Source organism: Microcaecilia unicolor, chromosome 5 (genome assembly GCF_901765095.1).
Source record: "Microcaecilia unicolor chromosome 5, aMicUni1.1, whole genome shotgun sequence".
NCBI classification, from domain to species: Eukaryota; Metazoa; Chordata; class Amphibia; order Gymnophiona; family Siphonopidae; genus Microcaecilia; species Microcaecilia unicolor.
In genome coordinates this window covers 174,707,882-174,723,884 of record NC_044035.1, presented here as the reverse complement: position 1 = coordinate 174,723,884, position 16,003 = coordinate 174,707,882, and the positions used below count along the sequence as shown (strand labels likewise).

At 47.7% G+C, this 16,003-nt stretch overlaps 1 protein-coding gene across 1 annotated transcript in view; it reads right to left on the bottom strand.

Annotated features, from left to right (window-relative positions):
- HYDIN (HYDIN axonemal central pair apparatus protein) overlaps positions 1-16,003 on the bottom strand; it is a 2,443,906-nt gene that overhangs the window by 208,323 nt on the left and 2,219,580 nt on the right. The window contains exon 99 of the mRNA XM_030205004.1: positions 1,831-2,000. Within this exon, the coding sequence (XP_030060864.1) occupies positions 1,831-2,000 (170 nt within the window). The remainder of the gene's footprint in view (positions 1-1,830; positions 2,001-16,003) is intronic.

Below are 16,003 nucleotides of genomic sequence, written 5' to 3'. Positions count from 1 at the left end.
CCTAAGAATGTTGAGGATGGAAAATCTAAACACTGGCATCTGCACCAGCTATAAATCATGCAGAAATGTCAACGTCACTTGTTTTTTGGAGCTGGTGCTTGAGAATATAGAGAGGAACTCCATTATCAAGTCTAGGGATATCAGAAACTCACCCTGCCCCACCAACACAAGGTTTCCATGCTGAAGTGGGGAACCTTAGGAAGGTGTTGACCCCTCTGAGGTCCATTATAGGCCAAAAGGAGCCCCCAGTCTTTGGGACTACAAAGTAAATGAAGTAGCAAGCACAACCCCTTTGAAGGGCAGGGCAGGTTCTACAACTTCTAGCTCAATTAAGCACTTCATGGTCAACTACAGCAAAAAAAAGGGTGGAGAAAAAAAACATCACACAATGTGCAAATTCCAAACAGCCTTTACTAAATATGCTGTTGTTGCATTGTTGTGCAGTTCTGTTTCCCTCCTTTTGGACGGGGTAAAGCCACCACAAGGGTGGAGGTACACTGGAATCCTACGCAAGTGGATGCGCAAAGAAAGGAGTAGAAGACGGAGGAAACAATTCTTGCTCCTTAAGCCGGAGATTCTGCACTTGGGGGGTACCTTTTTTTTAAGATACCCCTGCAAGTGCATAATAAGGGTTAGAGAAAAAAAATATGTATTTACAGAACCTGCTCATGTGTCGGCACTTATAGCCTCAGTAAAAGTGGAAAAGCGCTAAATATATAAAATAACTCTGCCTAGTTGAATTAGTATGTCTTCCGATATCTATTTTCCTTGTAATGTTTTTTCTCCTTTTGTTTTCCGAAATCTTGGATCTGAATTTATGGACTTGAGTATTGTTTTCTTTTGAAAACGTGAGGAATTCACCTTTTCCTTTATTATAATGATTGAGCATGTTATTGTTAAATGGATACTATCCTGAACAAGAATTTTGCTTGTAATATATTTAATAATATGAATAAATAAATAAAATAAAAAAAAAAAAAAAGAAAGGAGTAGGAAAGGTAGGCTCTTCCAAAAAAACGGAGATGGCGTGTGTGGAGAATCAATTCTTTATTCAATCACAAACACTGTCCGAATTGAGTGTGTTACAGTGTTTGTGATTGAATAAAGAATTGATTCTCCACACACGCCGTCTCCGGGTTTTTTGGAAGAGCCTACCTTTCCTACTGCTGTCCCTCCTTTTGGAGTCAGGGTCAACTACACCACCTCCCTCTTGAGGAGAAACCAGCATGGAGAAACCATGAAGGCATCTGAAATGGCTTTGGTGAATTCCAAAGTATATCCCTGTGGGGAAGGTTTCCTGCCTCAACTGAGGACCATGGTTCAAACCCCAGGAGTTACCAGCCCAGGGACTTAGCCCAAGGGATATAGGACATAGACTTTAAACTGGGGGAGGGGGGGGTCAGGCCTACCTCATCTAATTGCAGCAGCCCAACTTCAGCATCTGCTGCGGGTAGAGAAATAATGAAGGATTCTAATATACACTAATCCTTATACCGGTGATGTCACTGGAACAGTTCAGTATCTCTTCCTCCATTTTCTGGAAGGAAAGGTTCACAACCAGTGGGATGAAAAGGAAGAGGGATTTTTAAAATAGAACTACCAATAATAAACGAAAGTCCATTTTTAATTTCAAAAACCTTGTAAAAATCTATGAAATATAGGTACTTTTAAACAAATAAGAAAGCAAATCACATAAAACCAACACAGAGAGAAAGTGATTAGACAGGATGATATTTTAGGAATGTAGATATTACTGTCATTTTAAAACATCTCTTGCAGCCAGTCACTGACTGACCCCTGTAAGTAACGGCCTGTTTCTAGTTTACCTACCTGATCTCTTTGTCATCCTTGTTAGTGATCACTAGACTTCGTTTGTTACAGGGCATGCCTGCATGGTAGATGAAGCAACTCCTAAAGTCATGTTTCATGAAGGAAAAGTGGATGCTGGGAATGGCTGCAGAGCCCAGAAGTAAGCAGGTAAATGTTGGACCATTGCTAATCTGTGGAAAGAAGAATCAGCACCATGCTAAATATTAACAGAACTTCTATTTTTTTTGTATTTTGTCAGCTTTTGATATTCAAGGGACTAAGAGGTTCAAAGCAATAGTACAAATGTTTTTTTTTCTGCAAGAATTTGTTTGAAAACTTCAGGAAACAACAGACAAAATATCAACATTTCTTCTCTTGTTGTTAACGATTTCCCATCCCTACTGCTTGGAATGCAAAAATTAAAAAAAAAAGTTATATCACTTTAGTACAGCAACACAAACTTTCTCCATTACCAAGCATTCTGTGAAGAAATACAAAACTATAGAAAAGGCTGCAATAAAGAAGCTGCAGCCTTTTGTTACTCCACACAGTTGTGCTTGCTCTTTATTTGGTAAGAATGGGGCTAAGTGAGGTCCAAAAGAGTTTCGGGGGAGGAGGGGAGTAAAAGGGAAGATAGGATCTCCATCTCTGAAGTTATAAAACATATATCATTACATTTTAAGGGTAGGGAGATCCTTCAGTCCCACTATGGCCCAATAAAATAAAGTAATAACAAACTAAGCATTATAACAGTGCTACAATAGCTATTGTATTGCCCCTGTTCTGGGTGCTCCTGGATTCGGGGTCTGACCCAGTTGGAGCTTCCCGAGGGCAGTCTCTGTCAGTCCCTTACTCACTTGGCACTCTGTGCCTCCAACTGTGGAAAGAAGCGTTAGCAGGTGCGAGTACCCTCTTCTCTCCCAGGAAATCAAAAGAGATACAAATCTAAAAGGGAATTTGCTGTGAACAAGGCTGGCCATCGAATCTCACAGGTTGGGCTGGAGTGGGTGTTCCAGCTCTGGGATGGTGATCTGCAGGTTCAGGAGACACTTATACTCTTTCAGTTCCAAAAAATCACGCTGGAATCAGCCATTTATAAAAACTCAAACTGTTTATTCTTCAACTCCACAAAATCAGGAACATCAAGCTGTATCAACTCCCCAACCCTGAATGCCAATCCTTTAAAACCACAATCCTTCTGGTATTCCCCCAGGGGAACTCCTGTATTCTCCTCCTTGGATATATTTACAGATGCTTTTCAGCAGGACTACCTACACTTTTTATAGACTCCTATCCTTGCCTATCCCAGTGAATAGTGTCCCAAAGGCTGTGCTCCTCTCACTTTCACAGGTCCAGACCCCCTGTGGCTTGACCTCCTTCCAGCGGTGACCCCCATTTTGGATCCACACTGGTCTTGGGATGGGCACTCCCTGGCTCCAATCTCTGGCTCCTGGGCTGGGTCTCTTCTCTGCCCACCTGTAGCCCCACTACTCTTCAGTTGTTGCTTTGCTAAGCCACAACTCTCCTTTACAGCCAATAATCACATTTCTCCCAGTTGGAATTCCCTTTTCTCTCCTCCCATGTCAATGATAGAGGTACATCAGGCAACCAAAGATCCCCTAAAGGACATATCCTTAGCTTTATCTCCTTCCAATCACCCCCCCCCCCCCCCCCGTCGCTCTTCCATCCCATGGCACTATCTCACTGCATTTTATTTCAAAACTACTCCTCTTGGGCTGGGCTTCCTCCCACCCAAGGACATCCCAGTCATTCCCTCAGTGACTATCCGGGGAACTTACTCTTCTAGTAATTCCCAACCTAACGGGGGATTACACTATGATTTAAGGGTGGATTTAAATCTCCTCAACGAGGATTCTTACTGGAGATTCTCAGGCAAACAGTTCCAGATGGATGGAGCCACACAGCAGAATGCTTGCTACAAGAGAAGTCTAATCTGAGTCTATTAAAAGTAGGAACAATTGCATTGAAAGATCTAAGAGATCTACACAGAACATTGGGATAGGACATAATGCAAAATAATCAGGAATGCACTTAGAACAGCTTGTTTGCTGTTCTGAGTTATCCAAATTGTTATCCAAATACTGGCACTGAATATCAGTTCTACCCAGGTTCAGTCCTTGGACTGCCCAGGCCCTATATGGATAGCACACAGTGGTCTGTAGTGATTTTCAGCAGCATTATCTGGAACGCTCCGGTCAGCCCAACTTATCCAGGTAGCAGTACTGCTACCTGGATAGTTCTGAATATTGGCCCACTAGTTCCTATTTTACACTGAAATATATATACATTTAACAAAATTTTCTCATCAGCTTTTACACCTGCTCCAGGCCATGACTGGATTTCGTCAGCATACTCTTTTCAGCCAGGGCTTGTAATAAGTGATTGAGGGGGTAGTTGTGCTTAATTTCATGCCAAATTATTAGCATTCAAAATGTTAAAAATCATCTTTGGGATTTTCGCTCCTTAATTGACTCCACATATACATATGACCACTCAAGGTTTCTCCGTGCTGTCTCTGATCTCTCTGGGCTCCCTGCCTCCACTCCAGTACATCTCCCTCAGACTGCTCAAGGTGACATCATTTCCTCAAGACTATATCTCCAGCCTAGCCAGGCACTTGCGCCAGGGGCATACGCTGAAGGAGTTCACAAGGAGTAATCATGCTCCTTGTGCACTCCTTGGGGCACCCCCAGGGGCATCTCAGGCCTTTTTCTTCTGGCATTTCTGTTTCTTTACTTTCCCTTCATTTCCTGAACTTGTATATTGTATTTCTCCCGCACATAATGTCTTTCATTCCCTCCTCCATTCCTGTACTAATCCGCTCTCATCAGTTTCAGACTTTGAGGCCCTTCTGCTTTCTCGCATCCTTACTCCAATTCCCGTGTGCCCCACTTCTCCACCTATTGTAGTCTCAGCACCTCCATTGCAGCTCAGCCTCCTCAATGTCCATTCCCTATGCCACAAGGTTCTTTAGTTGCTGTTCTCATCTATTGTCACTCAATTGATATCTGCTGTCTCACAGAAACATGGCCTCATCCCAGGAACTCGGCTTTCTTACTAGATTCCTGCCCGCATAGGTGCCCGGTATAAGAGGCTTGGGGAGGCTAAGCCTCCCCAGCCGGCAGCCACAAGTTCTCAACAAACAGCAGCAGGATGGATCAGCAGTTTCTCCGTCTTTATTCTTCTCCGTTCTCCTCCTCCAACCAGTCCCGACTCCTCTCTCTTCTTTGCAGTGCTGCCTGCGCCCCGTTTCTCCTCTTTCCCTCTCCTGCGCGCCTCAGTCACATCAGCCTTCAGGGCTGGGCTGCTGCCGGCATGATCGAGTCCTGCTGAGTGTTCCCAAGTCCCGCCTTAATCGCTACAGTAGCGAATAGCGATTGTCGATTCGCGCTGACTGTATTCTCGTCATCTGCTGCCTTTAGCGCCTCAGCGTCAGCCTTCCCTACGAGGGCTCCCGTCATGATGCAACTTCCTGTTCCGCAAAGTCGGGAATGCGTGGGCGGGGCCGTCACTGAGTAGGGAAGGCAAGGCTGGCGAAGAGTTCCCACTTCCTTCAATGGTAGAAAACCATAATAAATTCAAAAGGAAATTGTGGCACGCAGCGTTCAGGAGAGGTAGGTACACTGCTGACTCTGAGACAGGTTTTAAGTCAAAATAAAAAATGAATATTTTGTTTCATGCAGATCTCAGCCCAATTAGTTATGTTTAGACAAAAGAGTCTCTTTAGTTTAAACATAACTAAATGGGCTATAAGCCCCTAATGCAGTCCATTGGTTTTCTTTTATTTTGTTTGTGATAATAACTTACAGTATACTGTGCCAAAACTGAAATTTGAAAACTTATCAATCTATCTCTATCTGGTCGTTAATAAAAGGAGCTCATTGTTGTGAATACTATCCACCCAGTGTGGCTATCTGAGCTTGAATACTAGTGTACCCAGACTTAAATTGTGGCACGCCGCACTTGGATTTCAGGAGAAGTGCTGACTCAGGTAGGTTTTACATTATAAGTCAAAATAAAAAAATAAATATTTTGTTTCATGCAGATCTCTTTTTCTTCAAAGATGGACGAAAGGTAAGGAGCTCCTGAGGTCCAGAAGAAATAAAACCCACCTGGACCACCTGGCAAGGCCTCTAACTGGACTGGAATGGACCGGAACTGAGGTCGAGCTGACCCACGGTTGGCTGGGAGTTGCGGGATCGCGACGGCGTTGCTGAGGTCCAGCAAAAAGGAACAAACCTGGGACTGGCCGGGACGGCCTGTCCACAGCTGGCCTCGTGGTCTCGACGCATCCGCTGCACATCCCTGGCCAGACAGGCCCATCTGGGCCTAGCAGAGCTGGCCAGATCAACCGGATTGAGCGGAGACCAGTCCAGAGTGGAGGCGGAGTAGCGTCGACTCCCATGCTGCGATGACGCTGCGGCACTCTACGGCGAGCGGACGAGCGGGTGAGAGGCCCAGGGCTGATCGGAGTTGTCAGCCTGCCGCACCCCAGGTCTGATTGATCGGACCGGGACGAGAGCGGCCGACCCGTCGACCGACGACCTCGCGGAGAGTCGTTGAAGGAGTGGAGCTCCTCGCGAACCGGACGAGATCACCCATGACCACGTGGAGACAAGCTCCGGCCTGAATCGCCTCCAGCGCCGCTGGTGGACCATCTGCCCACGCCACCTCCAGCCCTGTCGCGGACCACCCGCACGTGGACGCCTGACGCTGCCATCCACGGATCATCGAGAGACTCCACCGGTGTAGACAACCGTTCGCCTGCGGACACCCACCCTGAGCGACTGTACTACTACTACTACTACTACTTAGCATTTCTATAGCGCTGCCAGGGTTACGCAGCGCTGTACAAGTTTAAACACGGGGAGGGACAGTCCCTGCTCAAGAGAGCTTACAATCTAACGGTAATAGACTACGCAGTCAGTGTAGGTAACAGGAATGGGGAAGGTGGTTAGGCGCCAAAAGCAAGGGAGAAGAGATGGGCCTTGAGTAAGGACTTGAAGATGGGCAGGGAGGGCGCATGGCGTATGGGCTCAGGAAGTCTGTTCCAGGCATAAGGTGCTGCGAGGCAGAAGGGGCGGAGTCTGGAGTTAGCGGTGGTGGAGAAGGGTACAGATAGGAGTGATTTGTCCTGAGAGCGGAGGTTGCGGGTGGGAACATACGGGGAGAGGAGGGTAGAGAGGTAATGGGGGGCAGCAGATTGAGTGCACTTGAAGGTCAATAGAAGAAGCTTGAACTGTATACGGTAGTGGATTGGGAGCCAGTGAAGCGACTTAAGGAGGGGGGTGATATGAGAGTATCGGTTCACGCGGTAGATAAGACGTGCGGCGGAATTTTGGACAGATTGAAGGGGGGATAGGTGGCTAAGCGGGAGGCCAGCGAGGAGAAGGTTGCAATAGTCAAGACGAGAGGTAACGAGTGAGTGGACGAGGGTGCGGGTGGTCTGTTCAGAGAGGAAGGGGCGAATTTTGCTAATATTATAGAGGAAGAAGCGACAGGTCTTAGCTGTCTGTTGGATATGGGCAGAGAAGGAGAGGGAGGAATCGAAGATGACTCCGAGATTGCGTGCTGAAGAGACGGGGAGGATGAGGGTGTTGTCAACAGAGACGGAAAGTGGGGGAAGAGGAGAAGAGGGTTTGGGTGGAAAGATAAGGAGCTCAGTCTTTGCCATGTTCAGTTTCAGATGCCGGTTGGACATCCAGGCAGCGATGTCGGAAAGGCAGGCTGAAACTTTGGCCTGGGTTTCAACTGTGATGTCGGGAGTGGAGAGGTAAAGCTGGGTGTCATCGGCATAGAGATGGTACTGGAAACCATGACATGAGATCAACGAGCCAAGGGAAGAGGTGTATATCGAGAAGAGAAGCGGTCCAAGGACAGATCCTTGGGGAACCCCAACAGAGAGCGGGATGGGGGTGGAAGAGGAGCCATTAGAAGATACTCTGAAGGTGCGTTGGGAAAGATACGAGGAGAACCAGGAGAGGACGGAGCCCTGGAACCCAAATGAGGACAGTGTGTCAAGAAGTAAATTATGATTGACGGTGTCAAAGGCGGCGGATAGGTCGAGGAGGATGAGGATGGAGTAATGGCCTTTGGATTTGGCGAGGAACAGGTCATTGCAGACTTTAGAGAGTGCTGTTTCTGTCGAGTGTAGTGGGCGAAAGCCAGATTGAAGCGGGTCGAGGACAGCCTGAGAGGAGAGGAAGTCAAAGCAACGGCTGTGGACAGCACGCTCAAGTAATTTGGAGAGGAAGGGTAGAAGAGAAATGGGGCGGTAGTTGGAGGGACAGGTGGGGTCAAGTGATGGTTTTTTGAGAAGTGGTGTGACTACTGCGTGCTTGAAGGTGTCAGGGACAGTAGCAGTGGAGAGAGAGAGGTTGAGGATGTGACAGATTGAGGGGATAACTGTAGGAGAGATGTTGGTAAGCAGATTGGTGGGAATGGGATCCGAGGAACAGGTGGTGCACTTGGAGGAAGAAAGAAGGCGAGCAGTTTCCTCTTCGGTGATCTCAGGGAAGGAGGAAAAGGAGGCCGGGTTAGGTTGGTTGAGGGAGTGGGTTAAGAAGTCACAGGGAGGAGAAGGCTTGGAAGTGAATTCAAGGTTGATCTTCTGCACTTTATCGCGGAAGTGGTCAGCTAGTGATTGAGGAGAGAGTGAGGGAGGGGTGGGAGCGGAGGGTACTTTAAGTAGGGAGTTGAGAGTGGCAAAGAGGCGACGAGGGTTGGAGCCAAGAGAATTGGTTAATTGAGAATAATATTCCTGTTTGGCAAGGAATAGGGAGGATTGGAAGGAGGATAGCATGAATTTGTAATGGGTGAAGTCTGATAGAGTGCGAGATTTCCTCCAGAGTCGTTCAGCAGATCGGGTGCAGGAGCGAAGGTAACGGATGCAGGGGGTCTGACCATCGAGCCTGCCCGGGTGCTGCTGACCAGGCACTCGGGGAGAGAGTGAGGTGCCTCACGGGAGCTCTGGCTGCTCGGTTGCTTTGAAATCAGCCCAGCTCGGTTGCTCTGAAAGCAGCCCAGCTGCTCCAGCTTGCCCCAGTCCACCCGAGCCAGCGTCTCTCTGCTTGCCTGCTCCAGTCCAACGGCTCCAGCTTGCTCCAGTCCCCCGACCCAGCTTCCCTGCTTGTTCCAGTTCGTCTGCTCCAGCCTGCCTGTTCCAGTCCAACTGCCCCAGCGTGTTCCAGTCCACCTGATCCGAGCTCGTTCCAGTCTGCCTGATCCCAGCTTGTTCCAGTCCGCCTGATCCCAGCTTGTCCCAGTCCACCGATCCACTTCCCCATTGCTCGTTCCAGTCCGTCTGCTCCAGCCTGCTTGTTCCAGTCCAAATGCTCTAGTGTGTTCCAGTCCGCCTGTTCCGAGCTCAGTCCAGTCTGCATTCCAGTCCGCCCGATCCCAGCTTCCCCTGCTTACTCCAGTGTTCCAGTCCGCCTGTTCCAGCTTCTCCCTGTTTGTTCCAGTCCATCTGCTCCAGCCTGCTTGCTCCAGTACATCTGCTCCAGTGTGTTCCAGTCCGCCTGAACCAGCTTCTCCCTGCTTGTTCCAGTCCATCTGCTCCAGCCTGCTTGCTCCAGCTTCTCCCTACTCGTTCCTGTCCATCTGCACCAGCTTGTTCCAGCCCACCTGCTAGCTTGTCAGCCACTGACTTACCTGCCTGCCTACTAACTTGTCAGCCATCGACTTACCTGCTGTCCATCTGCACCAGTATGCTCCAGCCCGCCTGCTAGCTGTCAGCCATTGACTTACTTGCCTGCCTGCTAACTTGTCAGCCCTTGACTTACCTGCTCTCCAGCTTCTCCCTGCTCGTTCCTATCTGCACCAGTATGCTCCAGCCCGCCTGCTAGCTTGTCAGCCATTGATTTACTTGCCTACTTGCTAACTTGTCAGCCATTGACTTACCTGCTCTCCAGTCCATCAATCCCTCCAATTCCAAGCCTCCAATTCAGCTTTTCCGCTCTATCTGCTTCTCACCTCAGTCACTACACATACACCTGTTACACCGCAATCACTACTTATGGCCCCTATCCACATTCTATTCCTTGCCCTGTCCCTTCCTAATCTTTTTCCCCTCCCCCCACCGCTGTCTACCGCTGGAACTCATTGCCCACCCATGTCCCCTCCCGTCCTGCTCGCTACAGCAATACCCTATTCACCCCCGTCCCTCACTACTTCACTATCTCTCTTGTCCCCCTCCTCCTTCCTAGCTCTTAACCCTCAACACTTCCTTCCTGCCATTAACCCATCACCATTCCTCCTAAGTGCACCCCGTCTTCGTCGCCTTCGTCGCCCGACCTCCCCCACCCTCCTCCGCACTCTCTTGCTCCTCCTCCTGCTATCCACGGGAGACATTAATCCTAATCCAGGCCCCCCTCACCTGTCCTCCTCCTATCCATGCAAATGATTCCGTGATGTCTCCAATCTCATTTCTATTCCCCTCCTCCCCCCCTCTTCCCTCCCCTTCTCATGTGCCTTGTGGAATGCCCACTCGGTCTGCAACAAACTGCCCTTCACCCACGATCTCTTCATCTCTCGTTCCCTTCAACTGCTCGCCCTAACTGAAACCTGGCTCTCCCCTGACGACTCTGCCTCAGTCGCAGCCCTTTGTCATGGAGGTTATCTCTTCTCCCACACTCCCCGCACAGCTGGCCGTGGTGGAGGCGTCGGGCTACTACTCTCGCCCTCCTGTAGTTTCCAACCCTTCCTCCTACCGCAGTCTCACTGCTTCTCATCCTTTGAAGCACACTCCATCCGACTATTCTACCCATTGCCACTCAGAGTGGCAGTCATTTACCGCCCCCCTAATAAATCCCTCTCTTCCTTCCTCACCGACTTCAATGCCTGGCTTTCCGTTTTTCTAGAACCCTCATCTCCATCCCTCATTCTCGGAGACTTTAACATACACGTTGATGACCAATCCGACCCTCACGCTTCTCAGTTCCTCACTCTAACATCCTCCTTCAACCTTCAGCTATGCTCCACCTCCCCTACTCACTGAAACGGCCACTGTCTCGACCTCGTCCTCTCCTCCTCCGGCTCTACCTCTACTTTCCACGCTGCAGCTCTTCCTCTCTCCGATCATCACCTAATCACCTTCACACTTCTTCACCCCCCCCCCCCCCTCAGCCCTGTCCAACTTTAACCACTACCTCCAGGAATCTCCAGGCTATTGACCCTCCCACCCTATCCTCTAGTATTTCTAATCTCCTCCCCTCCATCATGTCCTCCGAGTCTGTCGACAAGGCTGTCTTCGCTTACAATGCCACTCTCTCCACTGCTCTGGACACTCTCGCACCATCCACCTCCCGTCCCAAAAAGCGTGCTAATCCCCAGCCCTGGCTGACCCCTTGCATCCGCTACCTTCGCTCCTGCGCCCGATCTGCTGAATGCCTCTGGAGGAAATCTCGCACCCATTCAGATTTCCTTCACTGCAAATTCATGCTATCCTCCTTCCACTCCTCCCTATTCCTTGCCAAACAGGAGTATTACACCCAATTGGCCAACTCTCTCAGCTCCAACCCCCGTCGTTTCTTCGCCACCCTTAACTCCCTCCTCAAAGTGCCCTCCGCTCCCACCCCCCCCTCACTCTCTCCTCAATCACTGGCTGATTACTTCCGCGACAAGGTGCAAAAGATCAACCTTGAGTTCACTACCAAGCCATCTCCTCTTCACCCTTCAACCCTCGCCCTCAACCAACCAACCCAGGCCTCTTTCTCCTCCTTTCCTGTCATCACCGAGGAGGAAACCGCTCGCCTCCTTTCCTCCTCGAAATGCACCACCTGCTCTTCTGATCCCATCCCCACCAACTTACTTAACATCATCTCTCATACTGTCACCCCCTCCATCTGTCGTATCCTCAACCTCTCTCTCTCTACCGCAACTGTCCCTGACAACTTCAAGCACGCCGTAGTCACACCTCTCCTCAAAAAACCATCACTTGACCGTACCTGTCCCTCCAACTACCGCCCCATCTCCCTCCTACCCTTCCTCTCCAAAATACTTGAGCGTGCCGTTCACAGCCACTGCCTTGATTTTCTCTCCTCTCATGCCATCCTCGATCCACTTCAATCCGGTTTTCGCCCTCTACACTCGACAGAAACAGCACTCTCTAAAGTCTGTAATGACCTGTTCCTTGCCAAATCCAGAGGCCACTACTCCATCCTCATCCTCCTCGATCTATCCGCCGCTTTTGACACTGTCAATCATGACTTACTTCTTGCCACACTGTCCTCATCTGGGTTCCAGGGCTCTGTCCTCTCCTGGTTCTCCTCCTATCTCTCCCACCGCACCTTCAGAGTTCAGTCTCATGGATCTTCCTCCACACCCATCCCCCTATCTGTTGGTGTTCCCCAGGGAACTGTCCTTGGACCCCTTCTCCTCTCAATCTACACTTCCTCCCTGGGCTCCCTGATCTCATCTCATGGTTTCCAGTATCATCTCTATGCTGATGACACCTAGCTGTATCTCTCCACACCAGACATCACCGCGGAGACCCAGGCAAAGGTATCAGCCTGCTTATCCGACATTGCTGCCTGGATGTCCAACCGCCACCTGAAACTGAACATGTCCAAGACCGAGCTCATCGTCTTTCCACCAAAACCCACTTCTCCTCTTCCTCCACTTTCTATCTCAGTTGATAACACCCTCATCCTCCTCGTCTCATCTGCCCGCAACCTCGGAGTCATCTTTGACTCCTCCCTCTCCTTCTCTGCGCATATCCAGCAGATAGCCAAGACCTGTGGCTTCTTCCTCTTTAACATCAGCAAAATTCGCCCTTTCCTCTCTGAACACACCACCCGAACTCTCGTCCATGCTCTCATTACCTCTCGCCTTGACTACTGCAATTTACTCCTCACCGGCCTCCCACTTAGTCATCTATCCCCCCTTCAATCTGTTCAGAACTCTGCCGCACGTCTTATATTCCGCCAGAACCGATATACTCATATCACCCCTCTCCTCAAGTCACTTCACTGGCTTCCAATCAGATACCGCATTCAGTTCAAGCTCCTCCTTCTTACCTACAAATGCACTCAGTCTGCCGTCCCTCACTACCTTTCTACCCTCATTTCCCCTTACGTTCCCGCCCGAAACCTCCGTTCACAGGACAAATCCCTCCTCTCTGTACCCTTCTCCACCACCGCCAACTCCAGGCTCCACTCATTCTGCCTCACCTCACCCTATGCTTGGAACAACCTTCCTGAGTCCATACGCCAAGCCCCCTCTCTGCCCATCTTCAAGTCTCTGCTTAAAACCCACCTCTTCATTGCTGCGTTCGTCACCTAACTCTTACCGTTCAGTAAATCCAGACTGCCCCAATTTGACTGTTCACTTGTCTACTAGATTGTAAGCTCTTTTGAGCAGGGACTGTCCCTCTATGTAAATTGTACAGTGCTGCGTAACCCTAGTAGCGCTTTAGAAATGTTAAGTAGTAGTAGTAGTAGTAAACATAACTAAATGGGCTATAAGCCCCTAATGCAGCCCATTGGTTTTCTTACATTTTGTTTGTGATGACTTATACTGTGCCAAAATTGACATTTGAAAACTCTTATCTCTATCTGGTCGTTAATAAAAGGAACTCATTGTGAATACTATCCACCCTAAAAGGATGTTTTGTGGCTGTATATGAGAATTGTGATATGATCCCTTGTTTCATATTGTTGACGGTCTGTGATGTTGTCCGTATGGGTGGTATATTGGTGTATTAGGGTCTACCCAGTGTAATATTTATGGTACAGTAAGGTTCTGAGTGTGGTTTTGTACAAATTTGTGCATAGTGTTTTGCAGTTGAGCGATTGTGGTTAGTATATGCTTTGAGCAACCACTTTTTTGACATACGATACATGTCTAATATCTACATTTAATAAAAGGTGTTAATTGTGACTTTTATTTTTACTTATTTTTTCTGTGTTATCAGACAATTATGGATGTAAGCCCCACCCCCTTTAGCCTCCCCAAACAGTTGGGCCACCGACCGCCTATGCCTGCCCGCCTGGTTTTCTTGCAGTTCACACCCTCTGCCCCTCTTGACATTGGGGTGGGGTGGTGGCTTGCATCTCCGCTTCCAAGCTTAAAGTTACTCAGTGCTCTTTTAAAGGACTCTCCATTTCAGAAGCCATTGTTCTCCATATCTCATCTTCCTTGTCCTCCTTTTATTTGGCCTTTCTTTATTGCCCCCTTCACTCTCCTCACTCTTCCTGGATGAACTTACCACATTTACTGCAGAATGTTCTGACCTCTTCTCTCCCCCTTAATCCTGCTGGGTGATTTTAATATCCCTCCTTCAGCCTTGTGTGAATCTCGTTCAACACATCTCTGCCCCCACACACTCTGCAGATAATTGTCTTGATTTAATCTTCACTTCCCCCTGCCCTCCCCTCTCCATTTCTGCCCTGTCCTATTTCCCTCAGCCTTGGATTGACCACTATCTTCTTCTATTCTCCCTTTCTCTCTTTCCTCTCCCTTCCTTTGTCATGCCAGGTCATGTTCCATCTCGTCCCCTCTTAGATATCACCATAGGTCACATTAACTCACATTAACTTCACCAGAGGACGGATTGATAATGATAATTTCTGGCTACATATCTATGCCAATAACTGGTCAACACAACCTAACTCAGATCTCTTCCTTACTATATCGTATACTACTATGAGATCTCTCTTATTCCAATCCAGGCACAATCTAATGCCTAACTATCAATAACGTGACTGCCGCTCACTTGATTAAGCTATTTAAACCACTTTATTTATATACTGCATATATTTTCTTTAATGTACTAATAACTGGTATACATGTACCAATAGTATATCATTCATTCATTCATCCTCACACACTCTTAGAGTATAATATCTCTATTACATATTACCTGGGTTAGAACAGGGAACTTGGCAATTATAGAATAACCCTATAATAAGTACATTACAAATACATGAACACTGATTTAATTAAGGACATCTCTAGACCGATGTCACCAATGTCTCCAATAATCCTTCACTTCTATCATGTATCTTTTCCAAGTTGAAGTTCAATGTTCAGTATACAAACTGATCCTCTGAGCAATCCTTCTGGGTATCTGCTGCAAGCTTCCTTTGAATTGGACCAACAAATGTTCACTCTACGAGTCTTCAAAAAGTATAGCACAATCTGCTAGCCCGTCCGTCTGTCCTTCCTTGGGTAACTGCAATCCTTCATTCAAACACCGATCCCCACTGTTGTTGTTGATGAGGTGGATCTAAAACTGTACATAGCACCTTTCTGTTTAAAGTATTTCAACCCAACGCTAACGTAGCGTTTCTTCCATTGGCTTCTTCAGGGGTGTTGAGCTACAATAAGATAGATACAACAACCAGCTAAAATCATCAGCTACCAATTGCTTCTTCCTCTACATTAACATAATATGATTACTTAAAATTCATACCTTATAACTTTTAACAGCTGCTTGCACAGGACCGACTTCACTGGTGTCCTGAAAAATGGTGGTGCTGCTGAAAACGCCAGCGCATGCGCCCTCCATATATATAGCAGGGGAGATCAGATGTAGCCAACCAGAGAACCGAACTCATAACTCATAGCAGATTGTGCTATACGTTTTGAAGACTCGTAGAGTGAACATTTGTTGGTCCAATTCAAAGGAAACTTGCAGCAGATACCCAGAAGGATTGCTCAGAGGATCAGTTTGTATACTAAACATTGAACTTCAACTTGGAAAAGATACGTGATAGAAGTGAAGGATTATTGGAGACATTGGTGACATCGGTCTAGAAATGTCCTTAATTAAATCAGTGTTCATGTATTTGTAATGTACTTATTATAGGGTTATTCTATAATTGCCGTTCCCTGTTCTAACCCAGGTAATATGTAATAGAGATATTATACTCTAAGAGTGTGTGAGGATGAATGAATGAGTGATATACTATTATAGGAAGGTACATGTATACCAGTTATTAGTACATTAAAGAAAATATATGCAGTATATAAATAAAGTGGTTTAAATAGCTTAATCAAGTGAGCGGCAGTCACGTTATTGATAGTTTTCCTTACTATATGGGATAATAGATGCAAAATGATTTTGGACGAAATTGCACCACTACACTCCAAGACTTTACGTAAATGCAACCCCTCACTGTGGTTCAAAGATTTACTGAAAACCTTGAAGTCACAAACCAGAAAACATGAA